Genomic DNA, 20,130 nt, shown 5'->3' with positions numbered 1-20,130 from the left:
GAGAAGATCTGGGTTCAAATCTCTAACTGGGCACAAAGCTTACCGAGCCTGGCCTTGAATCGCCATTAAACATCAGTTGAAGAAGAATAAGCTTACTGAGTGACCTTGGGCCAGTCGCCAGCTCTCAGCCCAATTTACTTCATTGAGTTGTTGTGAAGATAAAATGGGGTTGGTGGAGAGAGGACCTTGTGAGCTCTTTGGAGGAAATGAGGGATATAAATGGAATAAGTAAATCAATAATTTTAGCATTTTTTTTTTAGGAACCCAAGCTTTGTACAAAGCTTTGAACCCCAAGCAGTACAATCTGCATGACTGCCTACTCAGACAGTGTGATACCTTAATAATGACCCCCCTGGAAATTGTTACTCAGAAAGAAGCCTAATTGTGTTCAGCAGGACTTACTCCCAGGTAAGTGGATATTGGATTGCAGCTAGGGTGACCAAGTGAAAAAGAGTTCAGGGCTCTTGCACCTTTAATTGTTGTGTAGAAGCTGGAATTTCCTCTTGTAGGCAACTATTAAAGGTGCAGAAGCCCTGATCTCTCTTTTTCACCTGACTCCTCTACCTGCAGCTTTAATCAGCTGATAGAGCAATCATATTTACATCACCTCAGAAGTTAGCCCCATTGAGTCCACCTTTGCTCCTGAAGGTATTTATCTGGGAGAAAGCCCTGCTGAAGACAGTCAGATGCACTTCCAAGTAAACAGGCACAGACTTGTACCGTTACGTGATTAGAATATTTCCACTGATTAGCAAAAATGTCCCTTGATTAGGTAACAGAATTGATTTTAATTTGAATTATCAGCACTGCAAATCCATTGGTGGCACCTTTTTTAAAAAAATGAAAATGCACCCTCCAATCCTCTTTCACAGGAGTTAGGACAGGACCCTGAAGTATCGAGGGCCAGACAGAGACGGTTACAGGGCCACAACTGTGCCCGGGGGTGAGATCCCCTAATCCTTCTTACATAACATTTCCAGAGGCTTCAACCTGATCTCTCCAACTTGTACACCCACTTACACCCACTGGTCCCGCCCTCTCTCGACCAAGAGCCAATGAGAATAAGGAGGAGGAATCCCGCCTCCTCTAGGATTGCAAGAAATGACTGTCACTCGTTTACTACGCGATTCGTTTGCTTGGACGGGACGGCTGTGTGTTATTTGTTCCGGAGCGCCAGCACAGTGGGGCGGCCGCGCGCGTACTTCTTCGCAAAGATGTCGGTGAATCTAGACGACTGGGGGGGTCCTTTGAGCCTCCCGGAGGTAGAGGAGAAGCCGGCGTATCATCTGCGGGTCAGCTACGGGGCGCTGGAGATCGATGAGCTGGGGAAAGTGTTCACTCCCACCCAGGTAATCGTTGCTTGCCGGCCTCCCTTCCCGTGCAAAAACTTTGCCCGTGAAATAAGCAAAGGAGTGGTTCTTTTTTAAATTTAAATTTTAAAACGTTTCCTTTGCAGAATGTAATCTCCCCCGATCCTTTGCACGATGGGCACAGTGCCCTGCAGAGTTCTGACTCTCCCGCAAAAAAAAAAAAAAGGTAAAAAGAGGTGCTTGCTTTTGCACGTCTCTCCGATATGCAACAGGAAGATCACCTTCAAAATCATCTCTGCTCGATGTCATAGGAACAATCGCTGTCCGGGATCGTCGCCATTCCTAGCCCCCAGTTCTATGGGGAAGAGATAGTACTGTCCTTCCCTCTTTGCAAAAACAGACAATAAACCGTCTTGCTTTTGCAACGACAGAAGCAGGGAGGCAAGGCCCACGTTTGAGGCCAGGCCTCTCTCTAGTCCAGGGGAACCGCTGCGAGCAGATGCGAAAAATAAGAAAAAAAGCTGGACTTGGAACCTGTGCAGAGTGCATTTCCTCTCACCCCATCCAGGGAAGAATAAGCGCGCTTTAGGAGGAGGGTGCGACGGGGGGGGGGATGCCAAGTTCGAAGGGGGTCGGTGGGTGTGCGTCTATCTCTGTATGCATTTAAAAATGGAGTTCTTTCATTTGCCGTTCATCCGTTTTCGCTTTTTCTAACAAGGCAGTTTGCCAAAAAAAGAGAACCGTTGCAAATATGGCATCTGCCTGAAATAGACGTCGAGGGATAGGCTGGGGTTTGCAGCAGGCTGCAAAGGCCTTGGTCTGCCCCGCCTCCTCCTTTGGTGCCCGGCTGCTGGGAATCCCCGGAGCGCGTGCCGGATTGGCTTTGAGAGAAGGGGGGTGGGCACCACCTCTGCCCCAGAAGCACTGCCTGTTATAAGAACATAAGAGCCTGCTGGATCAGGCCAGTGGCCCATCCAGTCCAGCATCCTGTTCCGGCAACTGGTCTTCTGAAGCATGCTGCCTCTGACTAGGGTGGCAGAGCACAGCCATCATGGCTAGTAGCCATTGATAGCCCTGTCCTCCATGAATTTGTCTAATCTTCTTTTAAAGCCATCCAAGCTGGTGGCCATTACTGCATCTTGTGGGAGCAAATTCCATAGTTTAACTATGCGCTGAGTAAAGAAGTACTTCCTTTTGTCTGTCCTGAATCTTCCAACATTCAGCTTCTTTGAATGTCCACGAGTTCTAGTATTATGAGAGAGGGAGAAGAACTTTTCTCTATCCACTTTCTCAATGCCATGCATAATTTTATACACTTCTATCATGTCTCCTCTGACCCGCCTTTTCTCGAAACTAAAAAGCCCCAAATGCTGCAACCTTTCCTCGGAAGGGAGTCGCTCCATCCCCTTGATCATTCTTGTTGCCCTCTTCTGAACCTTTTCCAACTCTATAATATCCTTTTTGAGATGAGGCGACCAGAACCTCTGCAGCCTCTCCGGCAGGGGCGGGTGTGCAGATGGCATGGGGCAAAGTCCCGGGTTGTTTGGAGCTACTCCGTGTTGCTAAGGAATCGGAGCCCTGGAGCATTGCCAAATCTCTGTGGGTTTGGATGTGCCTCTTGAATAAAAGCGAGGAGCGCCAGTTTGGAAGGAAGGGCGTGGCCCCATCTTCGCGATGCATTTAAAGCAGCATGATGCGGTTTTAATCAGGCATGACTTCATTTATTCCTTCCAACATTGATGGCCTGGCTTTCTTTGTAAATAAACACGGCAGCAGACAAAAACCTCTCTCCCACTTGGGGTGGGTGGGTTGCATGTTATTTAATTTCCAGTCTCTTGGGACAGAGACCTGTCTGTGGAGTGGTGCTGTCAGGAAAGTAAGGATGGAAAGATCTGTCAGTTTCGGTCCTGTCAGTTTCTCATTTTCCCAGTCTTAAATTCAGTTCTCTGCATTTCTGCAGTATTTTGCTATTTTGTTTGAAAAAATCCTCTTGAAAATTCTCCAGCGCTTCAGTGTGAATTTCCCCTAATGAACGCACTTTTGTAGGTGGTTTTGACTTGTGCGCACGTTTTGGCCAGCCATTTCGCATCGTGCAATGCATGCTTTGTTTTTTCACGGATGTATGCATTTTTATGCACACTTTCCCCCGACATACGCACTTGTGCAAGCGTCGTTTCGTGGGAGAACGGCATTGCAAAATTCGGATAAGTGCGAATTTCGAAGGAAGGCTGTGTTACGGTTCTCGTATTGTTTCGGAAAGTGCGAATTTGATAGATTCGCCTCGAAATGCGAACTGAATCAAATTTCTTGCCCGGCCCTGCGGGGAGGGATGGAGAACCTGTGCCCCTCTGGATGTTGTTGGACTACAGTTCCCATGTTATTGGACTACAGTGTGTGTGTGAGAGAGAGGCAGAGATTTCCAAGGCTGGAAAAATCCAGGCGGACATCAAGGACTCGTCCTCGGAGCTCCTCATCTGTCGAGGGAATTTGAAATTCAGTGTCTAGCTTGGGCCTTTGCTCCGTTCTGCCGGCCATGATCGAGCGGTCTCAAGGACAGCCTTCTTTAACTTGGCACCTTCCAGGTGTTGCTGGGCTCTTCGGCCCCAGCCAGCATGGCCAGCGGTCCAGGATGGTTGGGACTGAATTTATTTATTATTTATTAGATTTATATCCCGCCGTTCCTCCCAATAGGAACCCATGATGACTTGTAGGTGCTAGGTGACCCCCCCACACACACAGCTGGGGGCCTGCCAATGGGCTTTTTTTGCGGGCATCCTGAATCTGGGGGGGGGGGCATGCACGACCTCTTTCTGAGGTCTTGGAACTGGTGAGCCTGCAAACATGATCAAATAAATGCATGTTTATTTGGCCTCAGTGGCTGTGCCTATGCAGTTTTTCTTGGTTTGATGTCTAGGAACGTAGGAAACTACCTTAGACTGAGTCGAGACAGTTGGTCCATCTAGTTCAGTATTGCCAACACTGAGTAGCAGCGGCAGGGTTTCAGGCAGGGGGTATTCCCAGCCCTACCAGCAGATGCCGAGGGTTAAACTTGGGACCTTCTGCACTCAAAGCATATGCTCTGGCACTGAGCTACGGCCCTTCGCTATATCAGGTTGGACCATTGGTGTATCTGGCTCGACAGTGAGTGGCAGCTCCTCTCCAAGGTTTCACGCGTGGGACATTCCCAGCCCTACTTGGAGATGCCGAGGATAGAACCAGGGACCTTCTGCATGCAAAGCAGATGCTTTAGCACTGAGCTGCAACCCTTGTCCCAGAGAGAAGCGGCGAACTCGGGCCCAGTGAATTAACAGTGCAGTATCCCTGCAAATACAATGTAGCCTGATCTCTCCTTCTTTTCCATTGTACTAGGACAACGTTGGGCACGTGTGGCCCTCTGAATCCCATCAGCCCCATCCAAGAAGGGCCTGTGATCGGGGATGGTAGGACTGGTAATCTGGCAGCATTTGGATGCCTGCAGATTTCCCCACCCCTCAACTAGGCGAAACCCAGCTGCAGGGCTGTGTTTCACACCTTGCCAAGAAAGCTTAGTGATCTCTGTCTGTGCATTGTCAACAGCAGCATGGAACCCAAGTCGATAGTTAAGGTTCGATGGACGGCATTCCCCAACCTGGTTACCGTCTAAATGTTTTGGGACACAGCTCCTGTTGGCCCCAGCCAGCATGGCTAGTGGTTAGGGGTGACAGGCATTGTAGTCCAATACAACTTGAAGGCACCAGGGTGGGCACTGTTTCCCCCTCCCTTGATATGGGTTCTGCAATTTAAGCATTTGTCTGACAAGCAGAAATCTAGGGAGCAGGGTTTTTTTTTAATTGCATGGATATGAAGCTTACCAAGGAAAAGCTTTACCTCTTAAATGTCTGCCTGTCACACAGCTGCCAAAGGCACAGAAGGTCTCCGGGGGAGAAATGTTGGCATCTTAAGTACTGATGTGACCAGGTAAAGGCATCTTTCATGGATGAATGATGAGGAAGGCTTTGAGTTTTTATGCTTTTTTGTTTTCCTTTTTTAATGGATTATAAACTTCTTGGGATTTTGTTTTGGCAGGTTAAGAATCCGCCGACGAGCATCGAGTGGGATGGCTGTGACCCAGACAAACTCTATACCTTGGTGCTTACTGACCCGGATGCGCCAAGCAGGAAAAACCCAAAGTTCAGGTGAGGGAGGTTGTTGGAGTTTGAGCCGCACAGAACGGTCTTGAGCTTCCATGCTGTGTTTGACCTGGGAAGGAAAACCAGAAGTTGCAGGAAAGAGGCGCAGTGTTTTTTCTTTGTGTTTGTAGACGATTGGTGGCCCATCTTTCACCAAAAGGCCCCGGGTGGGTTACAACTGTTGGAAACGTTGGGATGCAGCTCAGCTTGTATTGAGAGGCTGGTGGGTTTGCACGGGAAGCTGAATGTTGGGAGATTCAAGACAGACAAAAGAAAGAACATAGCACATAGCTGAGCTATGGAATTCACTCCCAGAAGACGCAGCAATGGCCATCAACTGGGACAGCTTCCAAAAAAGATTAGGCAAATTCATAGAGGATAAGACTTATCAGTGACTACTACTCAGGAGGGCTACATTCTGCCTCCACGGTTGGAAGCAGTACGCTTCTGAATACCAGTTGCTGGAAACCGCAGGAGGGGAGAGTGTTGTTGCGCTCACGTCTTGCTTGCGGGCTTCCCATAACAGACATCTGGTTGGCTGCCTTGAGAACAGGACACTGGATTAAATGGACCACTGGTCTAGTCCAACAGGCTGTTCTTGTGGAAGGGGAGACAGAGAGGGGAACCTCCGTGCTTCCTAGACTTTCTGACCCAACCACGGCCGACTTATCCATTAGGCACAGTGCCTAGGGCTTACGATACTTTTAGGGGCGCACGGAAATGTTTTAATTTTTTTTTAAAATCGGGAGAAAACAAACTTTTAGGGTTGAAGAAAATCATTTAATTTTTTTCTCACATCAGAAAAAAATGATTTTTTTAGGGCCCACAAAAATCTATTAAATTTTGCCTAAAACAGAAAAAACTAAATTGTTGCAGTATTTAAAGTTATACCAAAAATATTTTTTAATATTGATATTATTGTGGAGGAAGGGGCCCACGAAGGCAAAAGTGCCTAGGGCCCACAAAAGTTATAATGCAGCCCTGACCTGTGCTGACCTTCCTTCAGGTGCTAGACTGATATTCCTGTGGTTGCTGACTTAATTTCCTGATCCGTCCTTCTTTGTCCCACCTTGGGAGAGGAGACAAACTACCTTAACTGTCAAAGGCCGGGGGGAAGAGGTGTGTCTTCAGCATACGGTAAAAGCCGTCCTTTTTGTGGGGCTAATGCAGAGCTGGGCTCAAGAGTCATCGTGGGTCAGAGATCACCCAGGCCTGACTTCACATAAGCTGACACCTGATTCTAATTCTGAGCATTGCTGCAAGATCTAATCTGAGGAAACTGAGGCATATCTGCTTGGTCTTCTAGGGAGTGGCACCACTACCTGGTGACCAATATGAAAGGCAACGATATCAGCAGTGGCTGTGTCCTGTCGGACTACGTTGGATCCGGACCACCTAAAGGGACAGGTAGGCAACCAGTGGCGGCCTTGATGGCTGTTCTTCTGTTTTTTTCATGTGTTCATGCTGGCACTGTGACTTTCAGGCAGGATTTGTTGACTCTCTTGACTCAATTTAGTTACCCCTTTTAGGCAACACCCAGACCTGTCATTTGGGTAGCCTGAGCGGTAGAGCACTGATTTGTGTACAGAAGCTCCCAGATTAAATCTCTGGAATCTCCAGGTGGGGCTGGAAATAGGCTCCATGTCTGAAAACCTGGAGAGCTGCTGCCACTCATTGTAGACATTGTTGAGCTAGATGGCACTAGGCTATTTGGTAGATAAATATTGCAGTGGAGTGCAGAAGTAACTGATCTGTTAAAACTGGTAGCTGAAAGAATAAAGGAACTTAAGGTTTATTAATACAAAGAAGTAAAGTTATGCATGCTGAAACAGCCATGCCACCACTACTTATTAACTAAGAACAAAGACAGGACGAGAAGGGAGGAGCAAAGCTTGCAAAAACAATAAACGCCTTAGAGGAGCAATTAGCAGAGGGAAGAATAGGTTGCCTTTCTGTCTATCACTGCCCACTGTCTATCACCACCCACTGGTTCAGGTGGCTTCTGACATGCGTTGGTGCTTTTCTCCCAAAGGATGGACCAGTGCTCTGACTTGGTATAAGGCAGCTTCCTACGTTCCTAAAAACAGGATCCTTTGTATATGTTTGTGGGTTGGGTGCATCTGGCAAAGGGAGGTTCTTGATCACTTTTGTTTGATCTCCAGGCCTCCATCGCTATGTGTGGCTTATCTACGAGCAGCCACAGGAGCTGAAATGCAAAGAACCCATCCTCGGCAACCGCTCCGGGGACAAACGTGGCAATTTCCAAGTGATGACTTTCCGTAAGAAGTATAAGTTGGGGCCTCCTGTGGCGGGCACCTGTTACCAGGCTGAGTGGGATGACTATGTGCCCAAGCTCTATGAGCAATTGTCTGGGAAATAAAACCAGCCTCTTCCACCCCACCCCAGGACCTGATTTTTTCCTCTAGAACAGAGTTCTTCAACCTTGGGTCTCCAGATGTTGTTGGACTACAACGCCCATCATTCCTGACGGTTGGCTAAACTGGCTGGGTGTGGTGGTAGTCCAACAACATCTGGAGACCCAAGGCTTGAAGGCTATCCTAGAACACCCATCTCCTGTAGTAGTAAGTTGGTATTAAGTTGGTTTGAAGACTAACAGTGACCCCCCCCGCTGCTCCTGATGCTCACATGGGGACACATCCTGTTGGTTTGGCAAGATGGTTGGCTACACTGGATATTTATTTATTTTATTTTGTTGCATTTATATCCCGCCCATAGCAAATAGCTCTCAGGGCGGCAAACAGCATAGAATAAAATACATACATCGTAATAATAAGATCACAAAGCATATATAACCTACAGAAAAAAACAAAAACAAAATACAATTAAACAAAATATCAGAAGATAAAAAGGTCAATATACAAGATTAAAACTGAAAGGATAGTGTCTAGGGGGGGAGGGCAGTCAGAGGCTTGGTAATTTGTTAGCGAAAATGACTGTCGCAAAATGACCCTTTTGCAGCCCTGATTGCGGGTTTGCAAAAATATCGTGTGGCATTTTGCAGAGCAACATTACTTTGTAACATAAATTTGGGGGGCTTCTGGGGATTTAAACATGGCGGCTAGCAGTACAACTGGGCTGGGATCATGCTGGTGAGTTTAGGGCCGTCATCAAAATTTCCCTCCACATCCTTGAAATACAAAGAGGAAAGGCAGTTACCCCCCTTTTTTATTTTTTTCATTGCTTTCCCTTCCCCCGATTAAAAATTGGGCTGAACTTGCAAATATTCACACATTTGGCCTGGGCCTGTAACAAGGAACAATCCAGCTTCTTAGCTAGTCTAAATTTCCGACAAACTCTGAAATTTGCGTGGAGTGAAATTTTGTTAAGTGGGGACCGCTTGCTGTCCCTTTTTTCTTGCAACACAAAGCCACGAGCACTATTTTAATTGATGCGCTAAACTGCAACGGGTGGATCCTTTGCCAAAATGTGGGCCGCAGCAAGGGCTCGGCAGTGCCAGCTCCTTGACAGTCACCCCACCGCAGTGGCGGCATATGAAATGCTTCCAAGCATTGTAGCAGGCGTGGGGAACTACAATCTCCGTCAGCCCCAGCAAGCATGGCCAGTGGCCAGGGATGATGGGAGTTGTAGTTCTGCAACGTCTGGAGAGGCAAAGTTTCCCCCACACCTGCATTATAGGGTTGAGTGTGTGTGGTTAAAGAGAAACCATCCCCTGAGATGCCTCCGTAGTTTGTGGTAGGATGCCGTGATACCGGAAGGTAGCTCCCCTTGAGCTCTGGTCCAATGCTTAGGTCGCTTTCTTTTCGAATCTCAAAGATCTCAACCTTCTCGCAACTACCTAGGAGGCTTAGAAAGGCCCGTTTCTTTGTTAGCGATGGATTGTTGATGAGGTTCCTCACCACCTTCTCTTTCATTTTGTCAATGTTACATATAGATTAGGAAATGTTTCTCCGCTTCCCCTCTCCCACAAAATGTTGCACTTAACCTCTTTATGTCAGGTGTTTTGATGTTGCTGGAGATCTTTCTGTACACACACTGTCACCTGCATTTGCAGCTCTCTGTTGACAAGGGGCTGTGGTTTGTGCATTCGTGCGCTGTTCTTGTTTGGAACTTTGCATTAAAAGCTTAGAAGTGATAGTGGTTGTTTTTATTGCCGTTCTTACCCACCCACGCTTTGCAAAGGCAAACCTGATGGACGGACCAGCAAGTATTGATGCTTCTGAAATGAGAGGAGGCCCTGACTTTCTCTTTCAGAATAGTTGGCAGTGAGTATTACAATAAAGTTTTCTGGGATTTCTTTTTGGATGGGTGACAAGCCCTTCTACTTAAAATCCCCTATAGACCCACTCTGGTTTCCAAGGTTGCAGAAGTATGCAAATTATTTAGTGTGTGTGTTTGTAGGCTAAATGGAAGAGTGGAGCCCAGCGAGGAGAACATACAGAAATCTATGCAGGGATGGAGAAAATCAGTTCACAATTAAAGGTGAACTCGCCTAATTCACACTATCCAAAGCTATGCAAACTGAAACATTTTAAAATTTGCACCTAGCCAAATGTTGTAGTGCAGTTTTTCAGCTGTGTAATCTATACAAAAATGCATATAATGGGTAAAGCATGGATATAAACGCTTATATTAATTCATTTATTAATTTTATGTCCCTGCCCTTCCAGAAGGAGCCCATTTGTGAAAACAGCATACAAAAATGCATTTAATTAAGGAAAATTGCAAAAGTGGGTACATTAGCTACAATTGCGTATAAAAATAGGCATATTAGGAGGGATTTGGACTCAAATGCTAATGGACTTTCATGAGGACTTTTAGACAGCAAGAAAAATATTGAGAGAAATCAAAAATGACATACTTGCATTTCATGCTGCAACATTTTATTGTAGTTCTGACTGGTCTTTGTTAAGATGCAGACATTCAGGAGGAAGCTGGATGCAGAGGACAGCACAAGTAACACATTCAAAGACGGAAGGACTTTCTTTTTTTAACTGGTATACCTGCATAGGCACAGATAGGAACCATTGAAGAAGTTCAAGGCTATGTGCTTTCAAGGTGTCTCTTGCTGATTGCGTAATAGTTACCAGCAATCTTGGTGCCTGACATGGAGGCAGAAAAGAAAGTAATATCTGCCATGTGGTTTCGGCGATGAGGTGGGACCTCTAGGAATCTGCTAGGACAGTCAGGACAACATGACATTTGCATGCATGCACATCAGGCTGCATTTATGCCATACACTTAAAGCACTATTATACCACTTTAAAATCATAACTTCCCCCAAAGAATCCTGGGAAATGTAGTTTGTTTAAGGGTACTAAGAGTTAGGAGACCCCTTCACAGAGCTACAATTTTCAGAGTGGCTTATCAATCAATCCTGCCCTAGGAATAGTTTGTATGGGGAAAAGGGGTCTCTAGGAGACCAGGGTTTGAATCTCTACTCAGCCCTGAAGTTTACTGGGTGACCTTGGGCCAGTCACTGTCACTCAGCCTAACCCACCTCACAAGGTTGTTGTAAGGATTAAATGAGGGGGGGGGGGGAGAACCACGTGCGTCACCTTGAGCTCCTCGGAGGAAAGGTGGGAAATAAAGCAGAATGCCCCAGTTGTGTTTTCTGTGGGGCTTGTTGATTGAAGTATGAGCCTTTGAAACTGCTGCTGTAAAAGCACTTCACCTGCAAGTCGATGGAGCTGAAGGAGGGCTTTGGTGTGGTGTCATGTCTACTCGGAAGTAAGTCCTACAAATTGCAGAGGGACAATTGCTCTCCTACCTGGTAAGCGTGCTTAGGATTGTAGCCTAGTTGCTACATTTGGGAGAAGAGGTGGCCTGAAACTGTAGTTTCGATTGCCCCTAACTGCAGCCAGATGTTAACTGTTGTATTGCATTATCTTTGATATCTGGAAAAAAGCAAACTAATAAAAAAGCTTTAACAAAACAGGAAGAAAGAAAATGATTTTTGGGGGAGGGATTTTTGGATATCTAAACAGGCCTCAGCAGACCCGCTTTTAATCTGCAAAGTTAAATGTGGACTACCTGGCAGTCCTGATGTAAGTCATGTCCCCCCTCCTTTAATATGAAGATAATGGACTGCATTACTATGGCTTTTTTCCCTGCGGCGTTTTTCTTGTTTTGCAGAAAACAACGTGACCACCGGGCCAGGCACGTTTAATAGCTAAAAAAGAAAAGTAAAAACTGCACATTGATTTATTTGGTGCCCTTTGTGAATCGCTTCCCATAAAAAAAAAATCTCGCAGCGATTTCGCAGTGAATCAACCACGCACACAAAAATTAAAAACAACTTCATACGTACAAGCAATTCCCTATATACAGTTAAAAACTCTCATAGATAAAAAAAAAAGATTCCGTATACAAACACAGTTTTACAATATATTGCTCCTCTACCCTTTTTTTTTTTAGCACCATGGGTATATCACGTGCAGGTAAAGGGGCGGGGCAAATGTCTCCCGAACGAGCATGGGCAAGAAGAGGGGCAACGATTTCATTGGCTGCGCGGCTGCGCCTAGTTCCGAATGCAGTTTAACCTTTTCAGGGCCACGTGGGTTCCGTTCTTGAAACCAGCTGCGCAGCGATCGAGTTCAAGGAGAATCGGCTTGCCTTTAGCTAGCAAGCCAGCGGCGGCGGCGGCGGCGGCAGCAGCAGCAGCAGCAGCAGCAGCAGCAGCGGAGCGGAGCGGAGCGGGTGCAACAGATTCAGGGTCAGCATGCCCAGGGGCAGCAGGAGCGTGGGATCCCGGGCGACTGTGGCGAGGTATGCGTGCCGGATCTCAGCAGCGAGGCTGGCGAGGTCACCCCTTTTAGAAAGTGCCTCGTTTCCAAAGCAAGAGTTAGTTGCAAGGGCAAATGATGTTTTTATTGAGGTCACACTCTCTCTGTCTCTCTCGCCTGGAAAAATCGACCCCTGCCTCGGACCAGGAGGGAAGGAAAATCCATCGGCAGAGGCAGTGTGGTGTAGGGGTTTGCCTTTTGGGCTAGGACTTGGAAGACCAGGGTTCAAATCCCCAGTCAGCCATGAAGCTCGCTGGGTAGGGTTGCCAGGTCCATGGCCTGAGACTGATCCTGTATCTTTAGGAGAAGTCAGCCAAGTGCAGGTGTTCTTGCAACACTATAATGGGAAAAACCACAAGGTAGAATTCTCCCCCCTGCACAACTTTTAAAGATACAGAAGACCTCTTGGTTGCCAGGCCCGCATCCTTCATTTGGGTAGTTAACCGAATGAACCAGCAGGACCTGCAACAAAATGTTGCGGCGTGGAGTGCTCCTGTTCAGTGTTCCAGCCAGCCATGACCTTTCCAGGATGCCCCATTCCATTCCACTCCTGAATCTCCATCTCCCACCTCCTAACAGACACTCAGCATTCTAGAGGAGAAGAGAAAGTCAGCCAAGTGCAGGTGTTCTTGCAACACTATAATGGGAAAAACCACAAGGTGGAATTCTCCCCCCTGCACAACTTTTAAAAGTACAGAAGACCACTTGGAGGCCGGGCCTGGCAACCAAGAGGTCTTCTGTATCTTTAAAAGTTGTGCAGAGGGAAGGGAGAATTCCACCTTGTGGTTTTTCCCATTACAGTGTTGCAAGAACACCTGCACCTGGCTGACTTTCTCTTCTCCTAAAGATACAGGATCAGTCTCAGGCCCTGAACCTGGCAACCCTATTGCTGGATGACCTTGGGCTACTCACTGTCACTCAGCCTAACCTACCTCACAGGGCTGTTGAGAGGATAAAAATGGGAGGGGGAGAAGCGTATACTACTGCCTTGAGCTCACTGGAGGAATATAAATGCAATAACAAATAAAATGCACCCTGAGGCAATTCATATTTATTAATTTTATTACTTGTATAGCCTTTTTCTGCTCGAAGTATCTCAAGGTGACTTCCTTTCCCTTCCGTTTTTCTCTCACAGCAACCCTATTACGTAGGTTAGGCTAAGAGATAACAGCTGGCTTATTCGCAACAATGATATTTCTTTTTTTAAAAAAAGTGGATGCTTTGTTTTTCGTCTCTGCAGAGTGCCCCTTCTGGAACATTCTATAGTTACATTTTGTAGTCTCTCCCTTCCCTGGTAACTGCAGCAGCAAAAGAGGGAAGCAAAATCCATTGGTAGATACAGAGGCAGTGTGGCATAGTGGTTTGACTTTTGGACTAGGGCTTGGAAGAACAGGGTTCAAATCTCCACTCAGACATGAAGCTTGCTGGGTGACCTTGGGCTACCCGCTGTCACACGGCCTAACCTACCTCACAGGGATGTTATGAGAATAAAATGAGAAGGAGAATCATGCACTACCACCTTGAGCTGCCTGGAGGAAAGATGGGGTATAAATGCAATAGCAAATAAAATATGCTCAGAGGCAATTCACATTTATTTATTTCTGTATTTATTTTATTACTGTTATAATCGTTCTCTCTAAATGCCTCAGGGTGACCTGTCTCCTCTCCTCTCCATTTTGTTTTCTCACAACAACCCTGTTAGGTAGGTTAGGCTAAGAGATAACAACTGGCCTGTTGGCAATAATGATCTTTCTTTCTTTTTAAAAAGTGTGTGTGTGTGGGGGGGTTGACTTTGCAGAGTGCCCTTTCTGGAACATTCTAAAGGTATGTTTCCACAATCTCTGCTTTCCCTGGTAATCACGTTGTTAGATTTTCCCACTCACCTCCTATATTCTTTTTGTTGCTCCTTGAAGGCATGAAAGTGCCTTGAGGGGATTGTATTCTAAGAGGTGAGGGTACAGGAACATGGGAAGCTGACTTACACAGAGTCAGACTGTTGGACTATCTAGCTCAGTATTGCCTACACTGACTGGCAGGGGCTGTCCTGGGTTTCGGTCAGGGGTCTCTCCCAGCCCTACCTAGAAATGCCATCGGGGGGATTGAACCTGGGGCCTTCTGCATGCAAGGCAGATGCTCTGCCACTGAGCTACGGCCCGTATGACTGCCAGGTGTTGCACGGCTGACCTCTTTCACTTAATGACAGGTGCAAGGTACTGAGTCAGACCATTGCTCCTCTTAGCTCAGTACTGTCAACACGGACTGGCAGTGACTCTCCAGGATTTCAGTCAGGGGTCTCTCCCAGCCCTACCTAGAGATGCCATCGGGGGGATTGAATCTGGAGCCTTCTGCATGCAAGGCAGAAGCTCTGCCACTGAGCTACGACCCATCCCCAGGGCTTGCATAGGAAGCTGCCTTATACCAGGTCAGACCATTGGTCTGCCTAGCTCAGTATTGTCTACACTGACTGGCAGAAGCTCCCCAGAGTTTCAGGCAGGGAGTTTATCCCAGCCCTATACAGAGATGCTTTGGACTGAACCGGGAACCTTCTGCATGCAAGACAGATGTTCTGCCGCTGAGCTATGGCCCTTCTCCAAATGATAACTGATAGACAGAAATTAAGATGTTTCCTGTGAGATCAATGGAGGACTTTCATAGCAAAGTTATGTGGAACCTAATAATATGCCTTTTATGCCCTGCAAACCCTTCCATGACAACAGAGATTTCCAGGCTTGTTGGTTATATGTGAACCTTTATATTAGTAAAGCTTGAAAATAATTTTAGGCCATCTACTGAGCTTTAAAAAAATGGAAGGTGGTTTGCACTAGATTTTTTTTTTAAATGGATGTTCATTGTTGCTGTCACAAGATGTAGCAATGGCTAACTCAGACGGCTTTAAAAGGAGATTAGACAAACTCATGGAGGATAAGTCTATCAGTGACTGGTAACTCATGATGGCTATATACAGCCTCCAGTATTGTGAGTGTTCAGTGTCTGAATACCTGTGGCAGGGAATCACAGGTGGGGAGAGTTGCTGTTGCCCTCGGGGCCGGCTTGTGGGCTTCCCACTGGAGCGTCAGGTTGCCCACTGTGACAGCAGTGTGCTGGACCAGGTGGGTTTTTGTCCTGATCCAGCGGGACCCTCATGTTCTGAATTAGACAGCTTTATTTACTTACGATTTGCATTATATTTTATTACCTCCTTCAGTACTCTGCTCAGTTACATCCTCTGAACACAGAGTGACATAGATTCTGAAACTCGTAAATAAAGATAAGCAGCAGATTGGAGGGAATGTATCCTTGGAGAATAAACTCCAGTCTGTGGGTGGTATAAAAACCTCTCATTGCAGTTTAGGTCTTACTCTTGCATGGCTGAATTGTTGGAGTAGGCAAATGTTGCATGTTCCTTTAAGGGATATTTGGGGGAATATCCCATGTACCTGTTTTACCATGATGTAACTTCCTAATGGGTGGGGGTTACTTACCTGACTTCCTCCTCCTTTGTCCTGGGGGATTTTTAAATATTCTCCATTGCTGATCTATCCACCTTTGAGAGAGGCCGCATGGCAAGGTGCTCTCTCTGAGTGCATCCATACTAAAGACTAAGATGGACTGAGACTATTTTTCTTTCTTCTAAGCTAGAACCTATGTTTCTGTACATATGAAGAATTCATGAGTAAACATTATTTTCTTTTACCTAAAGGATTGTGTCTGTTGTTATTTATATAGAGAAAGGTGGGACTGGTTTACATTCTCTTTCTGCTGCTTGTATTTTTACAACTCTAAGAAATAGGACCAACCAAATTAGTTCCTATTTCTGTGTGTATTTTTATAATACCGAACATGAATTTGGTGTTGTCCAAATGACTCCAAAACCAAATTAGCTGCGTTGGCCTATGAGCAAAATATAGGGTGATTGCATAGGTTGACCTCAGATTCTGGATGTTTCGTAGTCCTCTTTGACTGCCCAGGGGAAGGGCCGCAGCTCAGTGGCAGAGCATTTGATTTGCTTGCAAAAGGTCCCACCTTCAACCCCTGGCATCTCCAGGTAAAGCTGGGGCTGTCCCCTGCCTGAAACCCTGGAGAGTCCCTGCCAGCCAGTGTGGACAACACTGAGCTAGATGGACCAATGGTCTGATTCAGTATAAGGCACCTTCCTGTGTACCTTTGCCTATAATGCATCTGTGCAGGAACTGCTTTTTAATATGTTCTTAAACCACCTTTTTAAAAAAAATTAATCTTGGAAAAATGGACTGCCTTCAAGTCGATCCCGACTTATGGCTACCCTATGAATAGGGTTTTCATGATAAGCGGTATTCAGAGGGGATTGACCATTGCCTCCCTCCGAGGCTAGTCCTCCCCAGTTGGCTAGGCCTGCTCAGCTTGCCACAGCTGCACAAGCCAGCCCCTTTGCAACTGCGAGCCAGGGGGCAACTGGGCTCCTTGGGACTATGCCGCTTGCCCACGGCTGCACAGGTGGCAGGGCACGTCACCCCTGAGCCACTCCCTGTGGGGGTGATCTTTAGCTGGCCCTTGACGCCCAGGAGACACGAGCGGGGATTTGAACTCACAGACTCTGGACTCCCAGCCAGGCTCCCCTCCCCACTGTGCTATACCAGCTGTTTTTAATCTTAGAAAATGTTTTGATAGCTTTTTTTTTTAAGTAACGTTTTTGAAAGATGTTTTGTTTTAATGTGTTTTTGTTTTTATGATGTTTTAATGTTTTTAGTGCTTTTGTTTGCCGCCCTGGGCTCCAGCTGGGAGGAAGGGCAGGATATAAATCAAATAATAATAATATTGTAACTCGGTGGTGTGGTTTGGGGAAACCCCAAACAATATTTGTAACTCTGCAAGGATTTGGGATGGTGAGCAGGGGAAGTCTTGTTGTTGTTATTGCCTGCCCTTTACCCAAAGGTCCCAGGGCAGTTCACATCATTAAAACAGTTGACAACAGCATAAAATCAAGTCGTGGATAGAAATCTGCTGTGTGTGTGGTATTTGCATGCCATTGCAGTAGGTGGCAAAGGCCTCTAAGCATCCCAACGTGACCCCGTTGGAATTAGTGTTCCTGTTAACGTCAGCCTTTTGAATGTTTTGAAAGAAAGTGAACGCTGGTACCTGATGGGTTATAAGTAAACAAAAAGGTTGTCTTGTAACCTTCTGCTTCTGGCATCAGTAGTGGGCTGTGATCCATCTAGAGTGGTGCAGCTGGATAGGCAGCGAAAGATCTTTTTTAATATTTCAGAGATTTTGGAGCAAGCGACGGAGGCAGAAGGAGGCGGTTGAACCTGGGGGTGTTTTTTTTTTTTTTTTAATTGAGGTTTGAACCTAAAATCTTTTTTGTGCAAAACATCCGAACATAGGCCAGCTGCCTTGAGTTTGGCTTTTGGTTCATCTAACTCGGTATTGACTTCACTGGCTAACAGCGGTTCTCCAAGATTTCAGGCTGGGGTTTCTCCCAGTCCCACCTGGAGATGCTGGGGATTGAACCGGGGAACTTCTGCATGTTGCTGAGCTACGGCCTTTCCCAAAACAGCTGAGGGAAAGAGGAGGAACTCGAGAGGAGGGTGGAGACTTAAGCAAGTGCATTTTATTGCAGCTTCGTTCAGCATCTCTACCGATGCAGAAGCGTAAATCGGGTGAAAGGTTTTGATTCACATTGTTGTGGTGTACAGGAGACTCTCTGCGTTAGCCTTCCCTCACCTGATCCTCTCCAGACACTTGGGAGTGAAACTGGCATCATCCTTGAACAGTGGCCTTGCTGATTTGGGCTGATGGGAGTCATAGTCCAAGACTAGAAGGCACCATTTTGGGGGGGAAGGTTTTGATTTGTGTTCTCTCTCTCTCTCTCTCTGCAGCCCAGCACCATCTCATGCTCATCCCCCGGCTCACCCTCCCCCTTCAGCGATGGCCAGTCCAGCTCAGCCCCAGCAGCCTGGCTTGATGGCCCAGATGGCTACCACAGCGGCAGGAGTGGCTGTGGGCTCCGCCGTGGGCCACGTGGTTGGCAGCGCCCTCACTGGGGCATTCAGCGGCGAGAGCAGCTCCGAGCCAGCAAAACCAGCTAGCAGTGCTGTCCAGGTGAGGCTGTATTTGCCGAATTGCTTGCTTGCCACACCGGGCTCCTTCTGGGAGGTAGAGTGGGATATAAATGCAAAAATAAAGACAAGGATTTAGGTTTGCTGTCTGCAAACCACACACACGAAAGAAGGAATCTGTCTTCGAAAAAACAACAGGCGAGAAAATTGCATTGTCCTTCTCCGCTTCCCAGTTGGTGCCGGCTTGACTTGATTGACTTGGCGCAAGAAAAGTGGCTGTCCCGGCTATGTTAGTTTATATACCTGTGACGATTCCTTCTCTCTTTGTATCTGAAGGAGTCCAGGCAGCAGCCAGCCTATCAGCAATCCAAGTACGGGCCCTGCCACTACGAGATGAAGCAGTTCCTTGACTGCGCTACAAACCAGAGCGACTTGACCTTGTGCGAGGGCTTCAATGAGGCCCTGAAGCAGTGCAAGTATAACAACGGTGAGCATTTCGGGGTGGAGGCGAAAGGGAGCCTCCCATAAGCTGGCCCTCGGCTGAGGTTTGAGAGATGGCCACGAACCTTGTCACTCTGTTGAAATTTAATGAAGCTGTGGAAGAGCATAGGATCGTAAACAGGGACTCCCATCATTTAGTCCAACCAGCGGAGGCTGGCCCAATATGGCAAATGGGACAGTGTCCCACCAACCTCTGGTTGCCCTCAGCCAGCCCGCACTTGACTGCCTTCATACTTAAAACTAGTCCAGAGGGTATCACTGGCCAGTGGTGGCTGGTGCCCATAGGGAGTGGTGGGGCGGAAGGCAGGGAGCCCAACAGTAGGTGGAGCCAAAGCCAATGATGGATGGAGACAACTCATTCTAGTTTTGTTCCCATTCTCCTCCCTGCTGAGTTCTACAATGGGCAACACAAGGAAGAGGAAGCTGACAGCCAGGGCCATCTCCTAGATGTGTTGCAAGTAAGGAGATGGGCAAGTGGAGGGCTGGCTGAAGGCAATCAGTGACTGGTGGGGCAGTGCCCCAGTTGCCCTAACGGGTGACACTGCCTATCAGCTTCCTTCTACTAGAACCCTGCTACTGAGTCAGGCACGTTGGTCCATCTGCTTCAGTACTGTCTACACTGACCAGCAGTGGCTCTCCAGGATTTCGGGCGAGGGTGTTTCCCGTCCCTCCTTGGAAAAGCTGTCAGGGGATTGAACCTGGGCGTGCAAAGCAGATGTTCTGCCGCTGAGCGATGGCTCTTCCGTTATAGACGTAGAAGTCTTTCCTAGCCCTACCTGGAGATGCCGGGGCTTGAACCTGGGACCTTCTGCATGCAAAGCAAGGGCTCTACCATTGAGCTGTGGCTCCTCCCCAAAGATCGGAAGCTGCGGCATTCCAGGGCTTCAGGCAAGGAGTCTCTCTCCCAGCCCTACCTAGAGATGCCGGGATTGAACCGGGGACCTTCTGTGTGCAAAGCTGGTGCTGTGCCGCTGAGCGACGACCCTTCCCCATAGTGACTAGGAGACAATGGCAGTGACTATTTGCTCTCTGCTAAGACGGACCCTATTCTTTCTTTTTCCAGGTGTTGCTTCCCTCTTGTGAGGAAATCTTTGCACTAATGCAACAAAATCATAAGAACGTGAAGAGAGCCGTAAATCCGAGGGGACTGGAAGGGCTAGTGACCAGTGAATGACAGGGGCAAGGGATCCAACCTGATCAATGCTAAACCTCTTTAGTGCTGTTCTCAGTCGTCCGTCAGCGAGCAGGGAGAATTCTAGCTGACGTTCTTGAGAGAGTAGCTTTTAGAATCCAGGCACCACTTGACTTCGTGCAAAGAATTGTGCAATAAAAGGAGATGGTTTTATTTTAA

General features: G+C 47.2%; 2 protein-coding genes across 2 annotated transcripts; both read left to right on the top strand.

The window, feature by feature from the left end:
- The first annotated feature begins 1,109 nt into the window (after positions 1-1,109).
- On the top strand, positions 1,110-9,593 carry LOC133373182 (phosphatidylethanolamine-binding protein 1-like). The gene is made up of 4 exons (XM_061602571.1): positions 1,110-1,349; positions 5,376-5,485; positions 6,786-6,886; positions 7,642-9,593. Exons 1-4 carry the CDS (start codon positions 1,215-1,217, stop codon positions 7,857-7,859), a joined length of 564 nt encoding a protein of 187 aa, XP_061458555.1. The 5' UTR covers positions 1,110-1,214; the 3' UTR covers positions 7,860-9,593.
- Positions 9,594-11,974: 2,381 nt separating this feature from the next.
- On the top strand, positions 11,975-20,130 carry CHCHD10 (coiled-coil-helix-coiled-coil-helix domain containing 10). The gene is made up of 4 exons (XM_061602573.1): positions 11,975-12,226; positions 18,099-18,321; positions 18,615-18,765; positions 19,843-20,130. Exons 1-4 carry the CDS (start codon positions 12,180-12,182, stop codon positions 19,860-19,862), a joined length of 441 nt encoding a protein of 146 aa, XP_061458557.1. The 5' UTR covers positions 11,975-12,179; the 3' UTR covers positions 19,863-20,130.

The sequence above is a fragment of the Rhineura floridana genome, chromosome 19, assembly GCF_030035675.1.
Source record: "Rhineura floridana isolate rRhiFlo1 chromosome 19, rRhiFlo1.hap2, whole genome shotgun sequence".
Classification (NCBI taxonomy): Eukaryota; Metazoa; Chordata; class Lepidosauria; order Squamata; family Rhineuridae; genus Rhineura; species Rhineura floridana.
This window is presented reverse-complemented; position numbering and strand designations above follow the sequence as displayed.